We start from the raw sequence: 13,054 nt of genomic DNA on the forward strand, positions 1-13,054 counted from the left end.
CAGAAATCTTTGTCCACGCTTCTGGTTACTCCTTTGGAAACCGCTTCTTAGAGTCCGCGAGAATGCCCCTGTTGAAGGCTCCTGACAACACCTTGCCAGGTTGCTGTCCAGAAAGCGGAGTGGGGCGAGGGGTGCCCAGCTGCCCACACCTGTACCCCACACTTGCGCTCAGCGCGGCTCTCCAGACAGGCCAGCCCGCTTGGTGCCTCCAGGCAGAACCGTCCTCCCAGCACGCATGCGCCTGCCTGCCGGCCTGGCCACGTGCGTTCCTCTGTCCAGCCGCATTTCTATTTTATCTCTTACTCCTGCCAAAAAGAGAGTCCACAGGTTAACAGCAAAATAGAAGCCGGAGCTCAAAGTGTCTGTTTAGGGCATGTTCTCTTGCAACCGCATATAGGGAATAAAGATTTCAGAAATACTGGGCTTTCTGGGCATCAGGCGCTAAATCAATCAGTGACATTTCACTCACAGGGCAGCTTGCCAAGCCAGACCAGGAGAGAAAAGTAAGTTCTCTGGTTTAGTTCAGCCCGCGAAGCCCACGGCAGCCTCCGTCGTCCCACTGCTTCGAAAGGCAATCCAGTAATGAGCACTCAGCCGCTTTGGGGGGGGGGTGGGGGCCGGCCAGGGAGGGGGTCCTCTAGAGCCATTGAAAGCCAGCCAACCCGATGGCTTTTCGGGGTAGATTGGGAGAGCTGGGGTAAAGAACTCGGGGAGCCGGGGCCTTGATTCACGGGGACTTCAGAGAGTGAGGCAGCAGAGGAGCCCTTAGGAGACCTGGGGGCTTGGTGTCCGTGGTGACCAAAGGGACAGGCAGGGCTGGGTGCTTGAGCGCTCCCAGCTGCGAGCGAGCGTTGCAAGACAGACGCTTCACTCAGCAAGGCCGGGCCGGCGTTGCTCTCGCCAGCTTCGTGCAGAGACCAGAGAGCAGGATGCAGGGAAGGATAAATTTAGCCAGCATTTCAGGGGAAAACATCGATCTCAAATGTAGTACTGTCTTTTAAAAGAAAGTGGAAGCCGTAGGCCGGTCATTTGGGACGATTTCACTTGAACAGATAAAAGCCCAAGAACAGCGACTGCTTGCAACCAGCTCACCCCGCGGGCAGCTCCAAAGGAGGGCGGCCGCTCTCTGCACGGGCGTGAAGGATGGCCCGCCCTGGCCCCGCTTTGTTTGTTCCCAAGAAAAGGTGCTGCCTTCTTTTCTGGAAAGATTTTATTTAGGTTAATCTTTCCAGTCCCGAAGGTTCCTCTTCGCAAGGAGTGACGCCGGGCCCGGCTCTTGAGTTTTCTGGCGGCGGGCCCAGACCGCTGACATCTGATGTGCTTTGTGTCACTACCAGCCTCCCTCCCCGTGTCTCATAGCTGAGCAAAGGACATCCAGTAGCTGTAGACAGATTTTTTTGTTTTAAACCGGGCACTTCGGACATTGGCACGGTGGGCGTTGTTCCTACCTAGGTGAGGCCGAGGGAGCCACAGGGTCCCAAATAATAGATCGCCTGTGCGAGTGACGTTGGTGCAGCCTCACTTGTCCAGTGGCCGCAGCATCTTCCGCACTGCCTCGCTCTGACACTGCTCCCTTGTTGGGAAGGGGAGAAAAAAGTCCGGTCTGTCAATATTTGGGGCACTAATCATCTGCATTCGGGCGCCAGGGGTCATTGAAAGGCTGAGACGTTTCCAGGAATTCATGGCTCTAAAAACAAGCTGACCGTAAAGGATTTCCAGCGAGGATATGAAAGAAAAAAAACCCAAATCTCAGCCCCACCCCCACTCACCCGCCCCGAGCACTGTCCACTGGGTCATGGATTCTTGGGAAGAAGTGAAATCGAGGCGCACAGTGGTGTGTGGGTCCCACTTAATAATGAATGTGGAGGAAGGAGAAGGAGGATGTTCAATATTTAAACATTTCAGAGCGCTTCATTTGGTTTGCCAGTTAGTGCCCTCCGCCTGCTTCCTGGACGGGTCCTGTGAAACCCGGGCGCCCTTTGCCTGTGTCCACAGCCGGGCTCTGACACCGGGGCCCCACAGGGGAGGGAGACGAAACCTCTGCTAAGCAACCTATTCCCGCGGGACGTCTTCTCGTTTGCTGTTGGCTTTCTGAAAGGAAGAGGGAAGACCGCGGGAGAAGTGGGGCTTCGATGAATCCTGGGGTACCCGTGAGGACTTTCTTAAGGTTCAGGGTCATCTCTGGAGTTGTCATAATTGCCCCATTTCACCTCCTTTTAGAGCTTACTCATGTTAACACAAATTTTGTGCTCGGGCTCTTACCTCTAACAAAAAGGCTCAGCAGTGAGACCCCGTGCTCACGTTTAGGAGATGTCTATCCAGTGTACCTACTAGATACGTTCCTTAAAAGTTGCCTAGAATGCAGAATTCTGTGAATCAATTCCTTTTTTCTTCTCGACACACATTATGTGAAAGGAAAAGCATTCCTTTGGCGGGGGGAGGAAAAAACATTTGGCCCCAAGACATAATAAAATCATGCTTAAGGATGCAGCAAACTTTAAAGTCTCTTAGTTAAAGGAAATCAATACTTTTATGATGAAATATTAATAATACTAAAAAAAAAAAATAAGTGAAAACTACAAATGCAGAATAGCCAGGGTGATTTCAGCGTCGAACACATTAGCTTAGCATTTGCAGGGAAGCACAAAGAGAAAGCGGGGCAAGTGGGGCCCGTCAGAGAAGCCCCCTCCAAGGCCTCGCAAGCCCCCTTTCCCGGAGTTTTCTGTTGAGAAGACACACGCCCCCTTAAGTGCCAAGATCATTTCCAAGCGTTTTTTGGAGGCAGTTGCCTTTTAGAAACGAAAAGATGACTGTAAGCTGGGGAGGGAGCACGCGTGTGCACGGACCTACACACGGATGTACACGGGATGTGATGGGGACCAAGGAACAGAGATCCCGGGAAAGCCACTCGTTTGAAGGCCCAGGTGGCTGTCGCCTCCCCTTCCTCCTGTGAGTGTTTCCCAGCGCACATCTTTCAAAAGGACACTTGCATTCAGCTCCACCTAAGCAAAGACAGAACACAGTCACGCATGTCTTGAACCCAAACGTGACCGATGAGATTCTAAGGCTCCTGATGAAAATAACAAGAATCCCATCCTCTTATCTACGGTTTGCATATACATCTCTTGAACTTAGATATTTGTCTTCATTGACTGCTAAGATCTTCGGTCACAACTGATCACAGGAGGAAGAAGCTTGCTTTGTGTCGTGCCGTTTTCTCTAGAGAGCCGAGAGACATGCCCCCCGCGGGTAAGGAAAGACACACAGACACGGGAGGGGCACCGGGGTGGCTCAGAGCGTCCGAATTTGGCTCAGGTCGTGAGCCCCGCGTCAGGCTCTGTGCTGACAGCTCAGAGCCTGGAGCCTGCTTCAGGTTCCAAGTCCCCCTCTGTCTCTGCCCCTCCCCTGCTCACACTCCGTCTGTCTCTCTCTCTCAAAAAAAAATAAATAAATAAACGTTAAAAAAATTTTTTTATGTAAAAAGGAAAAAAGAAAAGACACACAAAGATGAAAATCCTCAATTCTTGCCTCATTGGACCCGAGGTCTAGGTGCGACGCATGTCCGTTAAGTAATCAGAACGGCCAGCACCGCCTGAACACGTGACCTGTGTCAACGCATTCGGCCAGGTGTGCTGCTGTCACCCCCTTGACACGGGAGCGCACACCGGCCTACAGCGTGAAGCGGCTCCCCTGTGCTCGCACGTCCGCGTGGGGTGGCCAGACCCCGGGCGCTTTCTCCACCCCGTGCCCGTGCCCCGTGCCCGGAGTGGGACCTACGGGCCCAGAGCCAAGCGTGTGATCTCGAGGCTCCTCCCTCGCGGATGACAGAGCTGCGTGCACAGCTGCCCGCTTGCCTGTGTCCCGCGGGTATGCCGCGACAGAAGCCGATAAAGTCCCTGTCCACTCGAGGACCTGGGTTATGGCTTTTGAAGCTTGTTCTGGGCCCCCTTCCACCGCGATCTCTGTACGGCTCTGGACACACTGATTCTGTCGGACTCACGTACTTGGAGAGAGTGTCTCCAGTTCTTTTTGTAGATGACGTGGAATGGGACATCATCTGCTGGTGGGGCCCAACCCCGATCCGTTAAAGCACCCGGTAGAAGGGGCTTTGGTGACGTGGCCCGGCTGCAGAAGTTAACCACCCGACTCTGCGGAGCCCGGGTCCTCGCCATCGGGGCCGCGGGTGTGGGGCTCTGCTTTGGGAGCGTATTTATTAAGTCTGTGCCGAGGGCACGCGCCTTCTGCAGAAGACCCAAACACATTCCCTGGCTCCCATGCACACCACCACTCTGTAGAACACACGAGGCGGGCGTGCACGTCGGCGTGGCCCTAACCCTGCTGTGGCCCGAGTGCACAGAGCACGGCTGGGGAGACGAACAATTCGGCAGAAAGAACCAGGCGCTCCCAAGGCTGGCGAGAGCTGCGGGGGGGGGGGGGGGGGGGGGGGCATCCTTTGCCAGCAAGGTGACCCACCCCCGCCCTGGCCAGTGGCTCCAGGTTCTGCCCCGTCGGGCGCCGGGACCGCAGGAGTCGGGGGTCGGTGACCCCTCCGCCCTGACAACTGTCTAATCCGCCTCCCTCTCCCTGCTCTTTCAGCCCTGGTTCCTGCCTTAGTAGAGAGGCAGTCGAGATGGCCACTGCTGAGCTTTCTAATGCCTTTGCTGAGAGAGTGTTGGGGAGCTCTCTGCTTGCTAATGTACAGACGGTAATACCACCGGAAAGGGCAGGGGGCTGGGCGCGGCGGGGGCCCGGGCCTCGGGAATGAAGTCCAAGTCCTGGCAGCCTTCGGTTTTAAAACTCCAGAGCGAGGTGATGCCGCCATAAGAGCCTCTCAAGAGACCTAGTGCCCCCGGGCCCCCCACATGCCGCCGACCCTCCGTGGCCCGGAGAGCGTCCCGTGTTCGAGACAGCGGAAAGGGTGCCGGCACAGCAAGGTGCTGGTGTTCACACGGCCCAGACGCTCCCCAGCAGCCAGGGGGCCATCGAGGCTTCGCCTCCCTGGTCGGTAGTGGCCCACTCGGGCAGGCTTCACCGGGGAGCAAAACCACTTTGAGGGCCAAGGCCGGGGCAGAGACGGCACAAAAAGAAAGCAAGATACTGAAAGGCCGTTTTTTCCTTTCTGCAGGTTTTCAAGTATAGTCCTTAGAATCCAAGAGGATTTGTCCATGGATACAGAGCTATAGGCCAAAAGATTCTGCAAGTCCCAGCTATTTTTGTACGTTGGACACGTTACCCCTTTCGATGCAACCAGAAATAAAAGTCTTGTGGCGTTTTCAGGTGCAGCTGGTCACTGATCTAGGGGTCCTGTGACCCGTGGTGACGTTGCTCAGGCCTGGCTCAAAAGAGGCGTTAGAAATGCCCCATTTCCCAGGCTCCTGATTTGCCCCCTGGACCAGACAGGAGGTGCACATGAAGCAAATCAGAAACGGTTTCCAGGGGCCGGTCGGGGGGAAGCCCGGAGATCACCCCTAAAGCCCAGAGCTTTGTGCACACACCCCTGTAGCAGAAAATCACGTGTGGTTCGTCATGAAGGGAAACCGGAAGCGTCTGTGGGCAGATTCCCGCGTCTTCCACCCTCACCTCAGAGTCCTCGCAGTGAGGGAGGGAGCTGTGGGGGACGCCCCAAGGGTCCTGCTGGCCCGCAGGGTTCTGAACCCTCCACCCGTGTTGGTAGATGCTTTCATTTTGTGTGAATTCTTTGGAAGAGTCATGGGTGGGCACCCAGGCCTGGCCTGGCCCGTTGTGGGTATGCTACTCTTGGGCTTGAATCTGAACCCTGCCTCCTCAGTCCCCCACGCACACGCTCTTGGAAGACTTGTGGGTAATTTGGCTTTTCTGGTGTGGCCCCCGACTCCATGGCCCCCAGCCCCCACCACCCTTGGGCATCACTCTCCTCTTTCCGGGGGCGGGCTTCAGAGCCAGCCTCCCGAGTCCACAGCATGGACGAGAAAGCTCCGTGTGGTCTGGCGGCCCTACCCTGTAGACTCTGGGGTCTGCCCAGGGGCCCCGGCAGGCTGAGGCTCCAAACTCAGTTCTCCCTAGCCCTCCTCCCGCCCGGGCACCTGGCAGACTGCACTGGGAGGGGAAAGGGCAGAACCATCCAGGGAGGAAACCATCCAGGAACCATCCTGGATGGAAGGAACCATCCAGGGAAGAAACTCTGTGGCGGCCATGCTTGCCGTCTTCGGTTCCATGCGCGAGGAGGTCACAAGCCATGCCGATTTGTGACCATTTCCTAGCAACGCTGAGAAAACACGAACGCTGTGTCGTGAAAACCTGTCATGAAAAGGCCAGCTGGGGGCACCTGGCCCCACGGGCCTCATTCACATTGGAGAACACCGAAAATGCACAGGTTGCTTCTCCTGAATCGGCCCTCAGCAGGCTTCATTTTCTGCTTTTCGGTGTGGAACGAGCATGAGTAAATCTTGGCTTTTGCCTGGGCAGGCCGCTTTCCCCCTCGAAATCCTAGAGCTCTTTCCTGAAAAAGCCTGGGCCTCTGTGAGGCACAGCTTCACGAGACCGAAGTGCCCCCGAGTCACGTAGTCCGGACGCAGAAGCCTCATGGCGGGTGCTCGGCCACACGCGCTCACGGCCCACACAGGTGGGGGGCGCCCTTGGTTCCCTCGGCTGGGGTGGCCTGCTGCTTGTTTAAAACATGGAACTTGAATTAAGTTGTCAACGCTACTGAAAATCAGGAGGTTTTACGTAAAATCCGCATATCCAGCTTCCCCGGAAGAACAGGAAACTGCGGCCAGGCGAAGGCCAGTGCTCTCAGGCAGCGGCCGTCGGGAGGGGCTGGGGAGCTTCACTTTCCCGCTTGCTCTGGGCGCTTGACCAGTCCCTTCTGCCCCCGCCCCCCGACGCAGCGGCCGAGTGTCCACATGATGGGTTTCTTTTTCTGACAGAAGGGAACTGTTCCTCAGAGCCCACATCATAACCAAAGAAGGGAAGACAGGTGGCGGGTGGGGAGGGCCGTTCACCCTTCGAGACGGCCCCTCCTCGTTCACCGACGTTACCGGCCTGGCCCTGCCGTGCCCGGGCCTGCGGCCCGTAGCCTTCAGGCTCTGAGGGACCCGCCTGCTGTGTCTCTGAGGTTCAAAGGTAGGACCTGCACCGGTGTCCGGAAGAGGCAGCAGAAGCCCACCCCTGGCAAGGCACCCTGCAGCCGGGCGGTTCCGCTTTTAGCTCGTGTACAGTGAGGGAGAAACGTTTGAAAAGCGCCGTGAGGTGCCATTACATTTCCAGAATGGGGCCCCATCTCCAGGCAGACAGCAGCGTCTTCCAGGAGGGGGTAGAGACAGGAACCTTGCATGCGAACCTGTGTGTCACAATAGTGAGGTCACTGGGGGAGCTTTTCCTTGAGGTCCTGGCTCCCAGGAAGCACAGAGCCAAACGGGTGACGTCAGCTTCCCATAGCCGGCTGCTGTTCTGGGGCACTTTTTCAGTTTCCACCTGCCTTTCAGTGGTAGACTCTCGTCATTCAGTTTGTGTTTCAGTGGCTTTCAGCATTCAGTATCTATGGCATTCGGGTTTGGGTTTTAAAATCTAAGCCACCGAGGTGCCTGGGTGGCTCAGTCGGTTAAGCGTCCGACTTCAGCTCAGGTCATGATCTCGCGGTTTGTGCGTTCGAGCCTTGCGTCGGGCTCTCTGCGGTCAACACAGAGCCTGTTTGGGATTCTGTCTCTCCCTCTCTGTGCCCCACGCCACCCCACCCCCCCCCTCAAAATAAATTAAGTCAACTTAAAAAAAAATAACGTAAAATCTAAGCCACCTCAAATCCTTCCTGGAAGCAGGTAGTACGTAAGAGCATCTGTAGGGGTTGAGGCAGTGGGGCGAGGCGTGTGCCATTTAGCAGAGTGCTGAATCCCTCCTGGGTGAGCTGTAGGCGGGCCAGCCGGGTTCCTTCCCCTTCAGCTGTCCGCGGGGTCCCTGTGGAATCCCCCGGTTGCTGCCGTAGTTCTCTCATCGTCTAGGTTTTACCCAGAAGTGGTGGCACGTAAGCGATGTCCCCCGAGGAATTGCATTGCAACACTGCACAAGCACTTGGCAGATGACAGAGGTCAGCTGGGACCTCCCTGCCCCTCAGAGATTTAGGCAACCTTTGGTTCCCACCCCCCAATTCTCCAGCTGCATACGTGCAAGCCTTCCCACCCTCTGGTCTCTCAGATCTGGGCCCTCTCGCATGATCTCTGCCTGGCGTGGTGTGAACCCAGATGGAAACTCGGTCCCTTCCCTGGTTTCCACCTAAAAAGTCCACTTGTACCTCACAAGGAAAGAGTTGAAGGAGCGTTTCCCAAAGATTGGTGGAGGTGGTTGTGAGGAAGTTCACCTCTCCCATCTCAGTTACCCCCTTTCCTTCTTTCTGCTCACTCCGCCGCTCCCAGAATCCCCCAGAAAGCGCAGACCGGCTTTCCCTCCACCAGCTCTGGAGACCAGCTAGTCCCTGCCCCTGCAAAGCTCGGCTTACATCCCTGCACTAACAAAGCTTTTTTGCAACTGTCAGTTAAGGTTAGGTTCGACTACACAGTAAAGAAAGACCCCGACGAGATGTTTCTTTCCGTCTCAAGTAGAGGAAGTGGAGATCGTCAAATATGGCACAAAGCATGAGGGACCCAAACCTCTACCGGCTCCGTGCTGTCATCTCTAATATGTGATTCATCCTCGTGGTCCAAGACAGCTGCTGGAGTTCCAGCTATCACATCCATGTTTCAGGAAGCACAGTGGAGGAGGCTTCCTGAAAATCCGACGTGCCACTTTCATTTCTATCTCATTGTCCACAACTTAGCCCCATGGCCAGGCCCAGCTGCCAGGTCCTGTAACTAATGAAGGGGAAATTGGGTGTTTGGAGACAACTCATAGTCTCAGAAATACTGTCCAAATCCGTCTCGATCCCAGAGGATCCCAGGTGTTACCCATTAAGTGAGGAACGTTGTACAAACCACCTAGGCATCTATGCAGGGAAGGGTCTTAGGCCCTACTCGGGAGGGCCGCTCCTGTAGAGCAGATGAGGCAGGCTGCGGGAGCCAGACGAGAGAATAGTTAACCGTGCTCGCGGCAGAAACCCTTGCCCAGGCTGTCCCTGACCTTTAAAGAATGGGGAAAGGATTTATGAAGACAGAAAAGAGGCACAGGCGACTTCTAAACCAAGGGAAGATCCCAGCTGAGGCAGAGAGTGAGTGGTCCTTGTCGCTCGGTCTGAGGACCCACGCGGGCTGCTGGAGGCAGGCAGCACCGTGTCAAATGCCCTGCCACTGATCCCATAGCGGGGAGGGTTTGGGGAAGGAGCTGACCCAAAAGGTCTGTGGGGTCTGGAACTTCCCTGAGTCCCGGGGAAGTTCTTTGACCAAGAATCTGGGCATAAGTAGAGTGTAACAACCAGAACACCTGGGAGCACAAAGCAAGTCAGGTTGGGGGGGGGGGGGGGAGTCTGTTCCCCACTCCCATTGCTGCCACGTGGGACTGGGGCCCCATACTGCCAGATCTTCCTATTTGTTTTAATTTTTATTTATTTATTAAGTTTTTTTTTGAGGGGGAGAGAGAGAGGGAGACAGAGGATCCAAAGCGGGCCCTGCACCCACAGCACAGAGCCCGACGTGGGGCTCGAACCCACGAACCATGAGATCATGACCTGAACCAAAGTCGGACGCCCAGCCGAGCCCCCCAGGCGTCCCCAGATCTTTCTGTCTTTGAAAAAGCCAGAAGTCCAGATTTGCATGTAAAAATCTCCCCTTGTAAAACGAGAAGACCGTAAGCTTGGTGTGAGAGAAACAAGACACATCTGTGAGCCCCTGGGCTGCTGTCGGCCAGCTCTGGACCCTGACTCGCTTAGCAACCTGCTTCTCCCCAGGGAAAGCTTTAGTGGCTGTCCTTTCCAGAGAGCGGGGTATGTACAAAGTGTATTCAACGTATAGTTTTCAGCGTCTTCTCCTTTGCCTGCTCCCAAGGAGGTCACAGTGTTCAAATCATATGTGTGTTGTAGGTAAAAAGTATTGACCGTTTAAGCCAAGAGATTCTCACTTACTGTCTTGTTTTCCACATCAAGACGTGGAGACCCGCAGAGGAGAGGTCGCGAAGCCATTTGGGCAGAGCTTGGACCAGACTTGCAGTTCTGACTCCCAGCCCAGTGCTCCTTCTATCAGTGGGCCTAAAATAGAAGGCTGACCTTTTTGTGGTATTTGTGTGCTTGACAAAGCCAGAGAGTTACTCATGAGTTCATTTTCCCAGAATAACTGGCAGAAGGGGGCCAGAGGGCGGGAGGAAGACCCGGGCCTGCCCCTGTGACACCCGCGCTCCTGGAAAGCAGGGGACGCGTCTCACCATTAGAACGCTGCCTGCTCTGGGAGCACCGCGCCTCGCCCCGGCTTCGCGGAGGCAGTTAGTCGGGGGGAGAGAGCTTTGGAGGCCAGGACAGATCCCAGGGGTGCATTAGGGCCCCGGGAGCTTGAGCCTGCCCAGGTCCTGTCCCCACCTTCACCCTCCCTTCTTTTTCTGGTATAAAATAATAATCATAGTCAGAATCTTGAAAAAAAAATCAGACAAGCACAAAAATGAAAACGAGAACTCTCGTAATAAAACCCGTGACTTTAGCTTTGATCCCTGCAATCTCCGCAAGGAGGAAGACAGAACATGATTTTTTTTTTTTTTTACGATAACAGAAACATGTGGGACATGCTTTTTCTAATCTTTGCTCGTTTACTGTGTCCAGCGTTTTCCTCCAGCTTTCATCTTCTCTCCAGCATTTTTTAGAAAATTGTTTTTAATGTATTTATTTATTTGGAGAGAGAGAGAGAGAGAGAGACAGAGCATGAGTGGGGTAGGGGCAGAGAGAGAGGGAGACAGGCTCCAGGCTCCGAGCTGTCAGCACAGAGCCCGATGCGGGGCTCCAACCCACAAACAGCAAGATCGTGACCTGAGCCGAAGTCAGACGCTTATCTGACTGAGCCCCCCCGGGTGCCCCTCAAATCAGCATTTGTAACTACAGCAGAGGGTTTCATCGCCTAGACGTATCCATATTCATTTGACCTTTCCCTGTTGTTGGGCATTTCTTTTTTTTTTTTTTTTAATTTTTTTTTTCAACGTTTATTTATTTTTGGGACAGAGAGAGACAGAGCATGAACGGGGGAGGGGCAGAGAGAGAGGGAGACACAGAATCGGAAGCAGGCTCCAGGCTCTGAGCCATCAGCCCAGAGCCCGACGCGGGGCTCGAACTCACGGACCGCGAGATCATGACCTGGCTGAAGTCGGACGCTTAACCGACTGCGCCACCCAGGCGCCCCTGTTGGGCATTTCGTACACACATCAGTGCTTCGAACATCCGTACCGTTCCCTCTGTGGGTCCACCCACGTGCTTCCCACAGCCTAAAGTTCTAGACGTGTAATCCATCAGATGGTGTGAAAATCACATGGCCTTTGATACGCGTTTCGCAGGCTGTTCTGGAGCCATCCTCAGGGAGAGCCAGGAATTTTATCTGCTGGAGGCGATCTCAGAGAGGCCTCTCTGCCTGTGCCCTTGTCCCAGGTCTGGCACGTCTGCGTCTGCAAGTACTTGGCATCCGTGTGCGTTTGACTCGTGCCCAGAAAGCCCCTGGGCACCTCCGCCGACGTTGATTCACCAAGAACCGCCTCGCAGAGATGGAGCAAGAAGCAGCGGCAAGGCCCCAGAGTTCTTTCCGGGGCCTTCCTGACCCTCTGACCGGTCAAACTGGCTCTCAAAGTGGCTGCCACTTCCATCTGGGAAGGAGCCCCTTCAAATGACAGGGAGAATCTGGGCACCTGGCAAAAAGAAAAAACGTCCCTGAGCCTTTCTGGGTCTCCAGTGCCAGGGGGCGGGGAGAGAGGAGTACACAGCAGGGCAGAGGAGGGAGGGCCGTTTGCACAGCAGCAAGCAAGGGAGGGATGTATTCAGTCGCCTCCGCTCAGCTAGACCCTGCCGACAGGTGGGATCAGAAGTTGGTGATTTTTTTTTTTTTTTTTTTTCTGTTTAAATCTCGGCACGTACGAAAGGTCCGCAGTATTTACGGTCGATCTATGGCCCGACCCTGACCCCTTCCCCACACGAAGGAACTTTAGTCTCCGGGCTGAATTTCAGCACCTTGTCTGCCGCCCCACATGCCCCAGGGCACAAGCCAGGGCTTTAAAGAGCACGAGAGAGAAGACGTTGTCTTCAGAGAAGAGGTAGGTGACCACCTTAGCGACGGCCACACTGTCAGTTCATTCCGGCCAGGGCGTCGTCGGAAGCGTAAAAGGCTGAGTCCCGACCCTGTTACCACTCTTGGCCGCCCCGGTGTTCGTCGCGCCGATAAATGCGCAGCTCGGGAAAAGCCATCTTGACGTTTTGATTTGTTAAGGCGTGATTCATTTTCGAGTCAAGTTAACAGCTTGTAAACTTGGGGGTTTACCGCTTGAAGTGATTAAGAAGTAAGCGGCTATAAAGCCCGTGCTGTGGGGCTGCGGCTGATTGCCCCCTGGGAATCTTCCTGCCTGGCGTCTGGATTCGCCTCGACGTCTGCCGGAGTTCATCGGAGCCTCCCCCTCCGCCACAGACACAGTGTAGCGCGTAACGGCATCTCGCTGGGAACTCCAGCGCGTCCGGCCTGCGCTCCCTGCAAGCAAACCTGCGCAGTAGGCCGGGGGTGGGGAGTCGTGCCCGCCACGAAAGAGAAGCTGGCGAATACCCACCCCGCTCCCACAAGACCTCACATCCACCTGCCCTTACATCGCACAACCCGGAGGGCCTGGCTCGGGGTAGAAATACAGACCCTGCCCGCCCGAGGGGAGGGGAGTAGGGGTTGAGTAGAGTGGGTGCAGGGGAGCGGGAGGTACGGGCCTCCAGTTAGGGAACGAGTTAAGTCACGGGAACAGAAAGCAGAGCGTAAAGAATAAAGAGTGTTATAATAGTGATGTGACGATATAACAGGGCAGAAGGTAGCCTCACTTGTGCCGAGCACAGCATAGTGTAGAACCTTGACTCGTCGCTAAGTTGTACACCTGAAACTAATGGAACATTGGGTGTCAACTGTACTCAAATAAAAATCACTAAAAAGTCACATCAAAG

The 13,054-nt window shown here is 55.1% G+C and overlaps 1 protein-coding gene across 12 annotated transcripts in view; it reads left to right on the plus strand.

Annotated features, from left to right (window-relative positions):
* The window catches only part of CLEC16A (C-type lectin domain containing 16A), a 203,511-nt gene that overhangs the window by 175,099 nt on the left and 15,358 nt on the right, over nt 1-13,054 (plus strand). The window contains exon 22 of one of the 12 annotated variants that reach the window (XM_030301390.2): nt 5,126-5,332. The exons of 10 other annotated variants lie outside the window; for them this stretch is intronic. In XM_030301390.2, coding sequence (XP_030157250.1) covers nt 5,126-5,183 — 58 coding nt within the window. In that variant the 3' untranslated portion in view covers nt 5,184-5,332. Of the gene's footprint in view, nt 1-5,125; nt 5,333-13,054 lie in introns of those variants that run through there. One more of the 12 variants, XM_030301389.2, reaches the window with a different exon arrangement.

The sequence above is a fragment of the Lynx canadensis genome, chromosome E3 (genome assembly GCF_007474595.2).
Source record: "Lynx canadensis isolate LIC74 chromosome E3, mLynCan4.pri.v2, whole genome shotgun sequence".
Taxonomy (NCBI): domain Eukaryota; kingdom Metazoa; phylum Chordata; class Mammalia; order Carnivora; family Felidae; genus Lynx; species Lynx canadensis.